This window comes from Dasypus novemcinctus, chromosome 21 (genome assembly GCF_030445035.2).
Source record: "Dasypus novemcinctus isolate mDasNov1 chromosome 21, mDasNov1.1.hap2, whole genome shotgun sequence".
Taxonomy (NCBI): domain Eukaryota; kingdom Metazoa; phylum Chordata; class Mammalia; order Cingulata; family Dasypodidae; genus Dasypus; species Dasypus novemcinctus.
This window is the reverse complement of record NC_080693.1, coordinates 78,739,086-78,756,513: the sequence shown is the minus strand read 5'-3', so window position 1 is coordinate 78,756,513 and position 17,428 is coordinate 78,739,086. Positions and strand designations below refer to the sequence as shown.

The 17,428-nt window shown below is 42.6% G+C and overlaps 1 protein-coding gene across 1 annotated transcript; it reads left to right on the top strand.

Annotated features, from left to right (window-relative positions):
* Window positions 1-480: 480 nt before the first annotated feature.
* Window positions 481-9,472, top strand: LOC101415878 (CMRF35-like molecule 6). Its single transcript, XM_058283252.1, has 6 exons — window positions 481-932; window positions 1,465-1,634; window positions 1,714-1,803; window positions 3,580-3,703; window positions 4,440-4,556; window positions 8,979-9,472. Exons 2-5 carry the CDS (start codon window positions 1,595-1,597, stop codon window positions 4,549-4,551), a joined length of 366 nt encoding a protein of 121 aa, XP_058139235.1. The 5' UTR covers window positions 481-932; window positions 1,465-1,594; the 3' UTR covers window positions 4,552-4,556; window positions 8,979-9,472.
* The last annotated feature ends 7,956 nt before the right edge of the window (window positions 9,473-17,428 follow it).

The following is a 17,428-nucleotide window of genomic DNA, read 5'->3' as shown; positions in this document are numbered from 1 at the left end:
GGCCCCCACCAACTCCAGGAACGCCCATCCTTACCCGAGAACAGCCCCTCTGAGTCACTCAGCCCTGCTCCCGCCTCCTGGGAAGGCCCTCCCCTCCCTGCTCCCTGCAGAGACTCCTGGTGATGGAGGAGGGTGCAGTGGGCACCAGCAGCCAGTGCCTTTGGGCAGGTTGTCCTTTTAGTTAGAAACCACCTTTGCCGTGAACCAAGTGTGGGGAAGGGGCAGCCCCAGCCCTACGTGGTCCGAGCTTTGGTCATCCCTTAGACCTACTGGCTCCATTCTCAGCTCTCAGTCCTGATTTTCCCTTGGACACAGTTTGGCAAAAGCATAATAGGGGGGCTGTGACGGCCACTCTGTGCCTACATTGGAACAATTCCAGACAGGAGGAGCCCCAGTTCCAGGTAGAGCCTCCTGGGGCCCGTGGGGCTGAAGATCAGAGGGCACAGGGCCCCTCATGGTCACCACCAGGTCAGAGATGAGGAGGCAGCCTGGACTCCACCCCCAGGGGGCTTCATCCTGACCAAGAGAAAATGACGTCTCCAGAGGGCTGAGGGCCCCTCCTGGAAGAAAACATCCCACGTGTCTGCTGTGGGCGAATGTGAGGTGGTGAGTGGAGCAGACTGGGAGCTGGAGGAGGGAGGTGACCCCACAGCCAGGGCTCCTGCTCCTCCCTGCCCCCTGGGACTGAGAAGAGCGCACGGCACCAGGCCCCGGGCATGTGCAACCAGCCACACCCTGCTCTTCTCCCCGGCTTCTCCATTCTGACCCTCTGGAGTTTAAGTCCAATGTCAGGGTTGCACAAGGAGCAGAGAGGCTTGGAGGAAGCAGAAGTGAGACGAGGACACAGACCCCCCTGAGGAGGTTCGAGCCTGTGGCTGGCTGGGAGGGGGCTGCAGTGCTGCCCGCAGCTCTGTTCCTTCTCCATGTTCCAGGTGAGAGAAGCAGTCCCGGATGGGGCCCTCTGCCCTGCTCAGTGGAAGGAAGGGGTGTGAGGAGGAGGAGAGTGAGGCCAGCACCGGGAGAGGAAGGAAGGGAAGGGGGCAGGGAGCTGGGGGCTAAGAACAGCCCGGGAGCCATCAGCACCTGCCTCACCGTGTGCCTGAGCAGCTGGGTCTCACCCACTGCGCCTGTCTCAGAGGGAGCGCTGGGTGTGGGCTGGCACCTAGGATTGTCAGCAGTGGAATTAGTTTACTAGGAATAAGGTCTTGGTACATAACACTCATTCCACACATACACATATACACATACACATATACGCACACCCGCCCCCCTCCTTCCCTCCCTCCCTCCGTCCTTCCCACTCTCTCTATCTCTCTCCATTCCTGCCACTGAGAATATAATCAATCCCTGGGTCTCCCTGGCCACTGCCTTGTCCAACCCTGGATGGGCCTTGAGGACCTGACCCCTAGAACCCTGCTGGCCCAGCCCCCCTGCTGAGGAGCCGGCCTTGGGCGTGTCTTTCAGGCTGCCTGGCTCTGTGGGGCCCCAGCAACGTGACAGGCACCGAGGGGGGATCTCTGAGCATGCAGTGTCACTACGAGGAGAAATTCAAGGTGCTCAACAAATACTGGTGCAGAAGACATTTATTTCTACAATGCAACAAGATTGTGGAGACAGAAGGGTCAGACAGCGAGGTGAGGAAAGGGCGCGTGTCCATCAGGGACTATCCTGCAAACCTGACCTTCACCATGACCGTGGGGAACCTCATTGCAGATGACGGAGGCCAATACTGGTGCGGGGTGGAAACGCCATGGCTCAGCAGGTTTGACCCTGTTGTTGAGACTGTGGTGACAGTGAGCCCAGGTAAGCCCTGTGTGCCGCGCTCCTGGGCACCTGAGTCTGAGCTGGTTTCCCTGTCATTGAGCAAAGACTTGGACAAAAGGACTCAGAAAGTTCGGGTATTGGGGTCTGTGACTCAGGACATGGTGTATGTGTGTGGGTGTGGGTGTGGGGGTGGGGGTGGGGATGTGTGTGGGTGTGTGTGGGTGTGCATGCACAAGGGTGTTTAGCCTATTAGTAGCCCCTGCCTGTGGGACACACTGACACCGTCTCAGGCTGAATCATTCATTATGGTGGGTGGGAAACTCCTGGGTATGGGGCTCTGTGCTGCCTTCTGTCCTGATGAGGGCCAGGTCCACTCTAAAGTGGGACCTGTGTCCCTCCCTGGACCTGTGCTTGGTCCTCCTACAGGAACAGACCCAGGGCACTTGCTCATCTCACTTTTATGAGGTCCAGGCCACCTGGGGCTCCCATGTCTCTGCAGCCCTGAGAGACTCTGAGATGTCCCCCTCTCCCAAACCTGTGTGATGGAAGGTCCCTGCTCAGCACCCAGCTCTGGACCTCTCTATCCCATCCCCCAGATTCTCCCACGTGCCTGCTCCTTGGCTGGCCCAGGAAACCCATATCCCAACAATATCTGCAGGACCCTGAGAAGGACCCAAGGAGGACCCAGAGGACCAGATCCAGGGCTGTGACCCTGGGGCCCCTGCAGCACCTCAAGGAGGCAGCAGCAGGAACCCTGAGCCCTGTGGTGACCTCCAGGGCCTGTTGTGGGGCCTCACCTGCTCCTTCAGGCTGACCCTGCCTTGTCCCCACTCTCTCTCCCTGGGACCTTTTACGTACTATAGTGAGCCCAGAGGAGGCCCTGAAATTCTCCAAGGGAAGAGTGGGATGGGAACCTAGGATCCACATTCATGTAGACTCAGATGCTCTTCCTTGATCCCCAAAGATTACTTTGGAAAGATAACCCTGTTCTTGTTTCATAAAAAGCAAAACTTACTTAAATATATATCATTTTTAAACATTATTTTCTCATTGTGACTTTGTCTCTAGGTCTCCTGAATTCTTGGTTGGTTGCTTTTGGTTTCTCTCTGACATTTTGGAGGTTTCATCAGTGTCCTATGTGTATATCATATTAGGAGGAAGTTGCTAAAGCCCAACTGCTCTGGCTGTGTGGGTGTCAGTCCTTAATGTCCCGGAACTTCCCCACAGGCCCTTCTCTATGGCTCCCCCTAGGTCCATCTCTGCTGACATTGCTTCCTGGAGTTCAATCTCCCAGGGAGGATCGTCCAGCTGGGTGCCAGGGCCAAAATTCTGGCTGAGACCGCTCAGGGGTCTTGGTGTCCCATCTGTCTGTGTGGGGATTGCTGACCTCCTTGTAATAACTTGACACCTCATCCCAGCCTTTAGCTATGCCTGACTGCTTGGTTCCTACTTGTCCTGCATCAATCTCACAGAGAGTAAACTTTACCCCATCCTGCAGGTGGACGCAGAGGAGGAAGCTGAGGCAGTGGGGCTGGGATGAGACCTGAGGGAGGTGCTCCTTCCCCCAACATCAGACCACATGGGAGGGGGTGATGCTCCCATCCCACCTCAGAAGGAGCCCCTGGAATGGCGTTGGGGGAGGGGGGGTGGAATCCCAGTGCTCTAAGTCTGCTATGGCCATGTAGGATGTTGGTCTAAGGACATCCATCCAGCATGCCCTGAGCAACCTCATCTGTGTGACATCGGAGCCACTCAGGTGAGCATGAGTTGGAGACCCAGGTAAGACTACTGGTCTGACATGTTCTTCCCCCTCAGCCTCGATTGCAAAGTCCAACCCCGGAAGCCCCTCAGGGACCCCCAACTTCCCCACATCCATGCCAGCACCCAATGGGCCCAGGACAACTGAAGAGGAGCCCCCTGCTACCAGCCCATATCCACGGTAAGGGACCGGCAACCCAGGACTCTGCCACTGGGTAGCTTCTCCTTAGGGGGTGGGGAGAATCCCTTTACCCAGGTCCCTCATTTATTCACTGATTCTTGCTTAATTGTTTAGTCCTCCTGAATGCTCTTGTGGGCATTGTGTAATGTATCAAAACAAAGTGACATGATCCTGCTGGGTAGATTATGAACAAATCAGCACATAAGTTCATATAAATATGCCTGTTGTATCAAATGCTATGGTGATAAGTCCTTTCTGTGGGTTTGGGGAGGGCGTGTGTGGGAGAGTGACTGGGGTTGCCATTTTATATACTGTTGTCAGGAAAGGGATCACTGAATAGAGGACATCTGGTAGACCTGCAGGAATGGGGCGCCAGGAAACAGGTGTCTGCAGAATGAGGGAACAGTAAGAACAAGTGGCCTGGCAAAGGAATGCCTTCGACCCCATTCTAGGCAAGGCCAGGGAGCAGATGCTCTGGGGTCTGATGGCCCCTGCACCATCTCCCCTTCTTTCCTCCCAAGCCCTGGTGAAAAAGTGTCATTCTGCTTTGATATCCTCAGTCATCTGAGGCAAGTTAATTCTAAACCAGTCATTCATTCATTCATTCACTGTCCACAGCATTGTTCTGATGTGGATTGTTGGTGCCCTGGGACCTGGGTTTAGAACAGTGGAAGAGGAGTCTCCGGGATTCCCCCTGAGGAGGCAGCTCACTGTCTCTCACTGTGTCCCCCCACAGGTCCCTGCTCAGCAGCGTCCACTTCCTGCTCCTGGTCTTCCTGGAGGTGCCCCTGCTCCTGGGCATGCTCAGTGCTGTGCTGTGGGTGAACCGGCCTCAGAGAGGCTCTTGAGGGAGGTGGGTCAGCCCAATATGTGAACCTGTAACCCTGGGTGCAAGCCCACTCCACAACCGAGCCCTGAGTCTAGATGCAAATGATCCTTTGACCAATAAATCCTGTCACTGTCCACGTTTCTATCAGAATATTCTGTAAAATTGACATTTTCCCCATACAATGTATCATGCACACTAAGAAATATATCTAACAAGCTACTACACTCTATACCGCTTAAGAAATGTATCACTTTTTCTTGATTTTTGAGCTTTGTAGTTCTTTTCCTTTCTTCCATATGGACAAGGATTGCCATATGTATTGAATATTCTCTCCTCTCTGCAGTGGTCAGCTATGTTACTTCTGGCACATGTTGATTTCTACATCTTCTTTTGCACTGTGTATTTTGTATCATTTGTCTACTTTATAATCCCCTAGTCAATGTAACACTGTTTCAATAACTATAGTCTTTTTTTTTTTTAATTCTGATCTCTGCAAGAGCTATCGCCATAGATTATTCTTTCATACTAAAAATGCCTTTGCAAATATTGGCCCTTTCTTCTTCACTATAGATATTAGAATTAGCCAGTTAAGTTTTAGTAAAAACAAAACAAAACAATCCTCTGTTGATATTTAAATGTAATTAGATACAAATCATCTTTATGTTATGGAATTATTCTATCCATGAACATTGTATGTGATGCCAATTATTTTTGAGCTATTTAAGTGTCTTTTAGTAATTTGTTTTATTTTCTCCTTAAAAGTTGCTGCCATATTTGTTTACTTTAATTCTGATTACATTATTGTTTACTGATATTTAAAAAATATATATATATATATATATATGTATGTATGTACACACACACATATTTTTTATGATACTGGGGCTGGGGATTGAACCAGGACCTCATACGCAAGAAGGTGGCGTTCAACCAGTGAGCCACATCAGCTTCTCTGAGTTGATTTCTTCATTTGCTTGCTTGTTTTTGTTGTTTTTGTTTTTTGTATTTCAGAGGCACCAGGGGCTGAACCCATGCCCTCCCATGTGAGAAGCAGGCTCTCAACTGCTTGAGCCACATCCGCTCCCTTTATTGCATTTTCATGCTGTTATTTTCACAAGTGCAGTTATATGATTGCTCTCTTTATGCTGTCTCACATACAGCAACTCTGCTAACATCTCAATAATTCCTTTCAGTTTTACTTACAATCAATTCAACTACACCTGTCTAGAGTTTTGTCTCTTCCTTTACAATTCTCATATCATTTATTTCTTTTCTTGTTACATTGTGAAGGATAAGTCCGCAGTCCAGCATTCAAAGTAGTGATTAGGGACAGAATTTTCCTCTTCCTGATTTATAGGGAGTTCATGTAATGTTTTACCCTTGATTGCCTTTCTTTACCATTGTTTGTAGAAGGTGTGCTTATAGATACCTTTCTATATCATGAAAGGTGATGAAAGGTGATGGACTTTGTATAGTGCTTTTTTTTAAGACATTTTTTTATGCATCTATTGACAACTTTATGTGATTGTCCTCCTTTGTTCTGTCAATATCAAGGTTCTATAAATTTTTGATGCAGAAATAAACTTGCATCCTGGAATAAACCAAATCCACTTTATTGTATTCTCTTTTTATTTATTGCACTCATTCACCTAATGTTTTGTTTAGAAGTTTTGCAAAGAGTTTATGAGTTCATTCAGTCTGTAACTTTTCTTTCTCTCATTATTTTGTCTGATTTTGGTATCAGTACTATTTTGGTCTTATAAGGTGATGCAAGTTGTGTTCTCTATTTTTCTGTTCCTTGAAAGAGTTTTTTTAAAATTACAAAGATTAATTGCTTACATTTTTGTAATAATTTTCCTGTAAAATTATCTGAACCTGATTTTCATTATGGGAAGATCTTGTGGTTCTAAAATCTTTTTTGTTCCTCGAATCAATTTCACAATTTATGCTTTTATAGTAATTTATCCATTTTGCCTGTTTCCAAAATATTAACATAAAATTATTCATAATATTTTCTTATATTTTTCATCTCTTCTTCACCTATACTTCTATTATATTTTTATTTTAAAATATTGTTCTTTTAGTCTTTTTTTCTTTATTTCTTGGTTACTTTTGCCAGGGGTTTGCCAACTTATTTGTCTTTTTTCAAAGAAACAGCTTCTGTGTTTTTTTAAATGTGTTGACACTACCTTCATTTTGTATTTTATTAAATTCTGACATCATTATATTAGTTTTTCATTCTTTTACATTCTTCTAAATTTCTGAGTTGATGACTTAGTTCATTAATTTTCAGACTTTCCTCTTTTCTAATATAAGCATTTAAGACTATAAATTGTCCTCTAAGTGCCAATTTAACTGCACTATACAAGTTTTTATTTATGGCACTTTCATTATGATTCAGTTATTTTAAGTGTTCATGCAGTTGTAAGTAGAATTTCTTCTTTGACCCAAGTGTTTTTGCAGGGGGAAAAGTGTCTTTAAATTTTATATTTTAGTTGTACAGTGAATATGAAACTATAGCAATTTGGCATTGTTTATGAATACAGAATTTGGTACCAGAGAGGGAGGATGTGCTTTTGCACTTATCAAAATGCTGGAATGGTTTTATAAATGGGTAAGGGGTAGCTTTTGGAGGAATTGTAAGATTTTTGATAGAAAAGGCCTAGAGTGATTTGAAGAGACTTTTTGTGATGCCTTAAAAGTAAATGATGAAACTATTATTGAAAACTGGAGGAAACATGATTCATGTTTCAAAGTTGCAGAGAACTTAGCAAGATTGTCTCTTGATGTTTTATGGAAGGCAGAATTTGAAAATGGCAAGTCTGGGCATTTAGCTGAAGAAGTTTCCAAAGTAAACACAGAGCACGCAGCTTGGCTTCTTGCAGCTTATAGCAAAATGCTAGATTAGAGAAATAAGAACTAAATTGTTGGGAACAACAAAACCAGAAACTGATTCTGGAAATTCCAAGCCTCTGGAAATCAAGTCCTCAGATGATAATTCCCATTTGAGGACTCAAGTAAACTTGGAAGTTGTCAATCAGGATTGAAGATGCAGTTTTCTAGGAAAGATTTGTGGAATGTCTTACTGTCTGATGACTTGACCCCTGCTTCTTGCATGCCAAACCAACAAGCTTTTTGAGAGAACTGTATGAGCAAAACCACTGTCAGCTTGGACTAAAACGGACACGTATGGTAAAGATGAAAGGGGAAACCTCTTTAAGAGGAAAGCTATGGAAACTGAAATCTGGAATTAAGACACCTCCTCAGGCCAAGAGAGGAGCTCCACCCATGTGTAGAGAGGGGGTGAGTTTGCCCTGGCAGTTGAAGAGGGCGGATGTTCCTGCCTGTTGTTTAGGGAGAGTTTTGCTGCTGCAGGGTACAGAGAGGGTGGAGCACATTCCCCAGGGATTAGGGAGGTTAAGGTCACCACCTCATAGGTCTGAGAGTGGTGGGCCTGTCCCCTATGGATTAAGGAAGGCCAGGTCACCAACTGGTTGCTCTGAGAGGGTTGGGCCTGTATGCCAGAGTTTAGGGTGGATGTTGCCTTCACCTCACTGACTAGGGGGTTTAAGACACTAACCCAAAGATTGGGTAAATTGTGGTCATCAACCCAAGGTACTGGGAGGGTGAGGTCTGGAGCTTGATCACCACCCAGATGCTTGATGAGGGTGGAAACAAGAAAATGACCTTTGGGCAAGCCTGTGGAAAGAGTGGGTCCCCATGAAGCTCCAAGGAGAAGGAATTATCTTCTTGAGAATGACTCTTAGATTTTGAAATCAAATGGAGGATACCCTGCAGATTTCCTCAGCTGTAGAGGACTGATGACTCCTTTTTCCATCCCAATATCTCCTTATGGTAATGACAGTGTTTACCCTTTCTCTGTCCATTTGTATACTGGAAGCAGATAGATGGTTTTGTAAGTTTCAGAGGTCTACAGCCAGATAGGTCTTTGCCCCAAGATAACCTATATTTCTTTAAACTGATAGTGACATGATTCTGTATTTAGCGTTGCTACTTATTTAAGTTTTTTTTTTTTAATATTATAATGTCTTTTTGGAATTCAGAGGGTGGAGTGTAGCAGTTTGGCATTGTTTATGAATTTCAAAACTAGTATTAGATTGCATTTGTAAACTGATCTGTTCCTCTGGGGTTATTTGATTGTATCAAATTCAGAGGTTTCACTTTGACTTGATTAAGTTATGATTAAAGCTCTGATTGGGCCATGTAAGTAGGACATTGCATCCCCACCTGCTTGGTGGGCAGGGACTCACAGAGAAAACTACATGGCAGAGGAGTTAGTGGAGTTTTAATGCTGGAAGCCTTGGGAAGTAAATACACAGAGAAGCAGATACGTGAGGAAAGAGAGAAAGTGCCATTAGACACAGCAGAGGTGCCAGGAAGAGAGACAAGCCATTCACCTGATAGTTTATCATTCTCCTCGTGCAGAGAGCAGAGCAGCTGAACCCAGTGAAAAGTGAGCCATGGGAGAGAGATGAGACTTATCCCAGTCCACAGCTGATATGGGAAGAAGCTGGGGACATGGAGCCCTAAGAGGAAGAGGAAGCCTGAACCCTTGCAGACGTCAGCAGCCATCTGCCATCCAACACATGGCAACAGATTTTGGTGAGGGAAATAACTTATGCTTCATGGCCTGGTAACTGTAACCTTCTACGCCAAATAATTAACCTTTATAAAAACCAACAGATTTCTGGTATTAATATTTTGTATCAGCACCCCTTTGGCTGACTGATAAAGATACTGATTCTCTGAAAGTTGTTGGAATTGCTTTGTGGCTTGAATAGATTTATCTAAATTGGTTTTTAAAAAATATGTAGGGGAGCAGGTACAGCTCCATGGTTTGTGCACCTCCTTCCCATGTACAAGGCCCTGGGTTTAATCCCCAGTACCTCCTAAAATAAATAAATAAATAATAAATATTATCATTGCTTAATGTGTTCTTATTAAGTCAACCAAGTTCACTGAGTTATTCACATATTCTACATGCTTATGGATTTTTTTCTTGGTCTTATTTGTCATTTCCAGAGAGAGATTTCTTAATAACTTACATGAAGACTGTGCATTTGTCATTTTCACTTTGTAATTCTTATATTTTTGCTTTATTTTTAAGAAATGTGATTATATAGGGTTAAGATTAGAAATGATAAAGTTTTCTGATGAATTCAACTTTTTATCAATACCTTGTATTGCTTTTTCCCTCTAATGATGCCTTGTGTCTTAAGTTTATTGTATTCTATATCAACATAATTAGACCAGTGCTCTTCTGTTGTTTATTTACTAGTATATTTTATTGCAGTCTTTTACCATCAGCCCTTCTATGCCTTTATGTTTTTGGCTCCCCCTCCCCGAGATGGCCCCCTTGTCTATTTGCTCATTGTTTTTGCTCGTTGTTTGCACTCATTGTCTGCTTGTTCTTTTTAGCTTGTTGCCTGTTTGATTTTCCTTTAGGAGGCACTGAGATCTGAACATGGGCCCTCCCATGTGGGAGGCAGGCAGTCAACTGCTTGAGCCACATCCACTCCCGCCTTTATGTTTTAATAGGTTCCTTGTAAACACCACAAGTCTGGATTGTATTAGCCCAAACTTGTCATTGATGTCATATGAAGAGCATATTTAGTTTAATTTCATTGACTGGTGTGATTTGATTTATTTCTATCACTTTATTGATTGATTTATTTTTATTAGAGAAGCTGTGAGTTTATAAAATGGTCATGCATAATGTGCAGAATTCCCATTTATCTCTCTTCAACCAACACTTTGCTTTGTTGTAGGACATTTGTTACAGATTATGAAACAACATCTTCAAAATAGAACTATGAACTATGGTCCATAGCTTATATTTGGTATATTTTTCCCATACATCCCCTATTATTAACCCCATGTATTAGTCCTGTACAGATGTTATAGTTCATGGGAGTATGCTCTTTTACCTGTACCACATGTCCATCATTCACCACATTGTTTAATGTGTTATACAGTTCCACACTTTTTACCATCCATGCAACATGTACACTCAGTGACTCTCACTCTCATCACAGTGTTGTGCAGTTATTGTTTCAGTAAATTTTTGAATGTTTTCCTTAGTCCAAAAGAAAAAACTTCATACCCCCCATTATTGATCATTAGCATTGATATAGTACCTTCTTTGACAGTGATGCATGAATATTGCAATATTACAGTCAACTATAGCCCATAAATTATATTTACTATATTTTTCCCTTATACCATCATATTCTTACTACCTCATAATAGTTGATATACATTTGTTCTAGTTCATAAAAAAACATTCTTGTGTTTGTACTATTAACCACACTCCTCGTTCACCACCAGGATCACTATGTTATTTAGTCCCTAGATTATTCTCTAGCTTTCTTTCAACTGACATTTACATTCATAGATTCTCCCTTTCAGCCACAATCACATTTATAAAGCAGCTGTGTTAGTTATACTCACTATATAATGCGTTACCATCAACTCTATCCATTTCCACATGTTCACAGTCAAGCTAATTAAAAATACTACATACATTAAGTATCAGTATCCTGCCTCAGCCCTTATCCTATCTCCTAGTAACATTTACTCTAGATTTTAACTCCATGTATTTATTCTTCATATTTAGTTCATATTTGTGAGACCATGGAATATTTGTCCTTTTGTGTCTGGCTTATGTCACTCAGCATAATGACCTCAAGGTTCATCCATGTTATCATATTTCCCAATTTTATTTCATCTTACAGCAGCATAGTATTCCATTGTATGTATATACTACATTTTGTTTATCCATTCATTGGTTGATGGACACTTGGGTTGTTTCCATCTTTAGGAAATTTGTGAATAATGCCACTATGAAATTATTGTGCAAATGTCTGTTTGTGCCCCTGTTTTCAGTTCTTCTGGCTACTTTCCTAGTAGCAGGATAGGTGGATCATACAGCAGTTCTATATTTAACTTCCTTAGCAACCACCAAACTGTCTTCCACAGAGACCGCACCATTCTACATTCCCACCAACAGTTTACAACAGTGAAGGAATGTTCTTAGTTCTGCACATCTGCACTTGTAGGTTTGCTTTTTTAAATAATGGCCCTTCTATGAGGTATGAGATGATATTTCATTGTAGTTTTGATTTGCATTTCCCTAAGATAGTGATATTGAACATTTTTGCATGTGCTTTTCACCATTTGTATATTCTCTTTGGAAAAAACGTCTATTTAAGTATTTTGTTCATTTTTAAATTAGATTGTTTGCCATTTTATCATTGAGTTTATCTCTTTTTATAGCATGGAAAGCAGATCCTTATCTTATAAGTAGTTTTGATCCGCATTTCCCTAATAGCTAGTAATGTTGAACATCTTTTCATGTGCTTTTTGACCATTTGTATTACCTCTTTGGGAAAATGTTAATGTCTTTTGTCCATCTGTTATACGTTGCTTGTTGATTAATTGTTGAGTTGTATTTTCTCTTTATAAAACATGGAAATCAAACCCTTATAGGATAAGTGGTTTCCAAATATTTTCTCCCGTTGAATGGGTTTCCTTTTCACCTTTCTCACAAAGTCCTTTGAAGCACAAAAGTGTTTAAGTTTCAGTAACCTCCATTTGCCCCTTTTTTTCTTTGATTGCTCATGCTTTGGCTATAAGGTTTAGGAAATCACCACCCACCACCAGGTCTTGAAGATGTATCTCTACATTTTCTTCTAGAAGTTTTATGGTTCTAACTTTTATATTTAAGTCTTTGACCCTTTTTGAGTTAATTTTTGTATACAATGTGAGATAGGGGTCCTCTTTTTTCTTGGATAAACATAGTCAGTTCTCCCAGCAGCAATTGTTGAATAGATTCTTCTACCCCAGCTGGGTAAGCTTGACAACCTTCTCAAAAATCACATGATCATAGATGTGAGGGTCTATTTCTGTACGTCAATTTAGTTCCATTGTTCTATATGTCTATCTTTATGCCAGTACCATGCTGTTTTCACCACAGTAGCTAGGTCATATGATTTAATGTCCAGAAGTCAGAGTCCGCCAACTTCACTCCTTCCTTTTAAGATGTTTCTAGCAATTCAGAGCCTGTTACCCTTCCAAATAAATTTGATAAGTGGCTTTTCCATTTCTTTAAAAAGGCTTTTGGAACTTTTTATCATGTTTGCATTGTATCTGTAAATCAATTTGGGTTGAACTGACATCTTAATGATATTTAGTCTTCTAATCAATGAGTATGGAATGTCCTTTCATTTATACAGGTCTTCTTGGATTCCTCTTAGCAATGCATTGTAGTTTTCTGAATACAGGTCCTTTACATCCATGGTTAAGTTTATTCATAAATATTAGTAGCTATTATAAATGGAATTTTTCTCCCGACTTCTTTCTCAAATTGCTCATGACTATTTTACAGAAACACTACTGAATTTTGCATATTAATCTTGTATCCAGCTACTGTGATGATCTCATTCATTAGCTCTAGTAGCTTTGTTGTAGGTTTTTCAGACTTTCTACTTATAGGATCGTATCATCTGCAAATAGCTAAAGTTTTACTTCTTCCTTTCCAATTTGGAGGACTTTTGTTTCTTTTTCTGGCCTTATTGCTCTACCTAGAAACTCTACAGTATATTGAACAACAGTGGCGACACTTGGACATCCTTGTCTTGTTCCTAATCTCAACAGGAACACTTTCAGTCTTCCATCCTTGAGTACAATGTTAGCTGTACTTTCCTCAATGTTCTTCATCTAAGTGCATTTAAGAATGCAGCCCTGAAACCGGCTGGAGCTCTATGGTAAGGGAGGAACTTGTGGATGGAGGGGCACCTCACCTCTGGCTGGTGGCCCGGGAACTCAGTCATTTCCCTCGGGATCTGTATGAGTCTGTCTCCGTGTGTCTTTCCTCCTGGTCAGCCTCTGACCGCATGAGGATTCTCCAGGCTTCTGCCAGTGGGGATGTAAGTGAGGCTGCCACTGGGGAGCTGGGTGGGCAAAGGCGGCCTGGGGTCCCACTTTGCAAAGTGCAGATTATACCTAATTGCCTGTCTTAGGGGTTGGTGGCCTTCTCTAGCCATTATGTGTGGGAGGCAACCCTGCTTTCAAATTACTCTGAATCAACCTCTGGAGAAAGTTAACTTTACCCAGTTTTCTCCTAGCTTGGATGAGGGGAAGGGAACAAGTGATGGAGGTGGAGGTGAGGATCCAAGGGTCTAATTGTTCTGATCTTCCCTGTTTTCAGTGGCGCAGCAGACACTGACATCCTTAGTGGGAGAAGGGGGGATTCTCAGATTTGGTTTACAAAGTGCCCTCCTGGACACAGAGCAGGTTGGGATGGGACTGGACGGGGTGCTCCATTGCCATGGCCTGGGTCTAGCCATGGAAGATGTTGGTCCCAGGATATCAGTCCTGACTGCTCCGTCATGTGAGGCCACAGCCACACAGATGCCAGGTACACAGCTAGGGACAAGCACCAGGGCTATCTTCTTTCTTCTCAGCACCCACTGCGGCCTCCAGCAGTGATCCCAGCTGACTTCCTGGCATCATGTCTGCCTCACAGTTCCCCGTGCAGCAGCAGTTTCTACTTCCTGCTCCTCATATTCCCAGAGGTAGCCCTGCTTCTCAGTGTTGTCTGTGCTGTTCTCTGGGTGAACAGAACTTAGGGACCCCTTGTGTGGACATGGAGCCAAGAGAACCTCAGACCCCATGCCCATGGATAATCTGTACAGAGGCACAGACCTTCCATCTACATGAGAAGAAGTTTCTTACCCTGAAACCTATGCCTTCTACATTATTACCAGATCCTTAAAAAAAGAAACTGAAAAAATCTTACTTTTTCCTCTTGAAATATATCACATACAGAAAAATGTTTATATAATGTATATGTACAGTGTAAGACTAAAAGTAAACATCTAAAGTACCCACCATTCATCCTAAGAGATTATTAAGAATTCTGAAGCCTCTATGTACTTAATCCTGATCTCATACCCAATCTTCTATTAATACTACACCCAGAGTTAATCAATATCTAGATTTTCGTGTTGATGGACATCATTCCCTTGCTTGCCTTTATAGTTGAGGAGCAAGTGTATCACTGGTTTTGAATCTTGCACAAAGGAAATCATAGTGTTTCCAGTTTCCCCATTCATGACCCAGACCAGATTTCTTTCTTTCTCTATCACCTGATTGTGGGGAACTCCATACAAGGCCATCCATAGATTTGAACTCAGTACATCAAGTGACTGTGTGACTGGGGCTACCCATATTGAGCTGGTTGTTGTCAAATGCACCAAATTACAATGTTAGTCAGGCAATAGTGTTTATTTAGGCACAACAGCATTTTAGGAACTCCTTTTTAAATGGTGATGGTTCTCTGCTGCAAATGGTATCTCCTTGTTACAGAATCCCAGGAGTCTGCATCACACCACTCTCCCATTGGGGTTTGCCGGAGACTCCATATGCATCTTTATCTTCCACAGAGACTTCCAGCACCATGGACTTAGACTGCATGGCCTATATGGCCAGGCCCTTTACCTCAGCCTGGTTCTCCACCTTCTCAAGTCACTCAATACTTGGTACTTGCACGTGTGCTAGCCCCTGAATCCAAAAAGGACCAACAAGCCATGTACTTTTTACCTAGAGGTTTGAGACGCAAGACAAATTAACTGCGTCCAGACTGTGTGCTCCTAAAATTTCAATTTATGAGATAATCTCCTGAAATTTGGCAGGGTTTATCTCCCTCCTTCTGGTACAGGTTATCTAGAGAACTTGCTTCTTCCTGCTACTGATGTCATGAATAAAGCAAACCAGTGTGGTATTCTGTGGAGTGTGTAATCAAATTCCCTTTGGACTTTATGGCAGTAGAGAACAGAAGATTTAACATAATCCTGTATCAGACCATGAATGTGTATTGATATCCTTCCCAAGCAAGTGTAAACTGCTTTTCATGTTCTTTCTTACAGGAACTATAAAGGATGCATTTGTCACATAAAAAGCAACACATCAAGTATCAGAGGCTGTTCTTTTAAAGATAATCCATCAAAAGAAACAATCATGATTGACTACTGATTGGTTAGTTTGTGTTGATCCACTGCTTTATGCTAGGACCCATGAGATTTTTCCAGGGACAAGGCTGGATAGAAAAAAGAGATATGATGGGAGCTCATCGCTCCTATATCCTGATGTCCTGGGAGGTGGCATTAATCTCTGCCAATGCAATCAGAACGTGGTATTGCTTATAACTTACCATCTTGGTGGTGGTGGTGAGAGGTACAGTTTCAGGGCTTTTCTACCATTAAGGCTTTTATTCTATTGTTTACTGGACCAATGTTAGTGCTCTGCTAGCTCTTAAAATATCCATCTTTATTATCCAATCATAAATCCAGAATATGGCCACAGGGTAAGTCCACAAACTCATTGGGCACATTATGAGACAGATTTGGGCCAAGACCATTTATCACCTGACCTCCATGCATCCCCTACTCTAACGGAGGAAACCATGATGGTTTTGGAACCTCTTGGTATCAGTGACAGCTTAGATACAGTATTTCCCAGTGCTAAAATGGTCTAGGTATTTCTCTTTCTTCAGCGTATAGTTACCCTGGTAAATTATCCTATGACCCTTTAGGAAAGAATTGGGAGAGTCATCATTATATATACTTGCTGTAACATTAAAGAATTCTTCGTCAGACAAGGGTTTCTCTCTATTCAATGACTTCTGTGTCTGAGAACTGTCAGAGTTTTGAAAATTGAATGAGAATCACAAATTTTCCATTGCAGTAACCAAAATAATCCTTTTGCCTTCCCATTTGTGATGGTTAGGCTAATGTTTTAATTCATAGGTAATTGTGCCCAGTTTTTGGTCAAGCAAGCACTGGGCTAATTGTAATATAAGGACACTTACAGGCTTTAGTTGTCAGTGAGTTTACTGCATAAATGGTTGATTACATCTACGATCAATCGGGAAGACTGCAGGCAGCAATTAGTGACGTTTTATCTAATCAGCTGAATGCCTTAAAAGGGGAAGTGATTTCAGCATTCAGAGAGAATTTCCCAGCTCCCCTTTGAACAGCCAGCTTCTCCTGGAAACTCGTCAAGGACCTTCATTGGACTCTCATTGGAGCACCTGGTTTGCAGCCTCCCTGCAGAACCTGTACTTGTACATCCCCATAGTCACGTGAGAGAATCTTATTCATTTCATGCTATTTACAGATATCTACTGTTGATTCTGTTTCCCAAAAACCCAGACTAATGCACCATTCTTGATCTTTTTTTATTTCTGTAAGTTATCAACACCCTTGTTTGTTTCCATCACTCTTGTCCCTAGAAGCACAATGGTCTTTTAGCCATTGCCACAGAGAGATCTGAGATTCAAGGCCCTCTGGTTGCCATTCTCACTCTGCTGGTGTCCATATTGCCTCTGATGATTAAGTGATCCCACCTGGCTTCTGCTAGTTTGAAGTCCTTTCATCCCCATTGACACTACACAATCCAATTCCATGTCAGCACTTCCCTACAATCATCCCTGCCCTATACAAGACAGCCAATACCGAGTTCCTCCACAATCAAGGGGATCACCTCACTAGTGTGTACCTCATTACTTTAGTGAAGTTAATATCCAGAGAACAAACAAACAAACAAAATATCCAGAGAACATAGTCGGTAATTCCCCTTTATCTGTCTATTGGTGTCATATAATTTTTCTCTTTTATATGTTAATGTTGTGTTAATAAATTTTCTAGTGTTACACCACATTTCCATTATGGGATAAACTGTATTGCTCATGGTATATTATTTATATATTTCTGCATTTATTTTGCCAATATTTTATTAAGGATTTTTGCATTTATATTCTTTTTTTACATTTTTTTGTTAAAGTTAATAGATCACAAAGAACGTTACATTAAAAA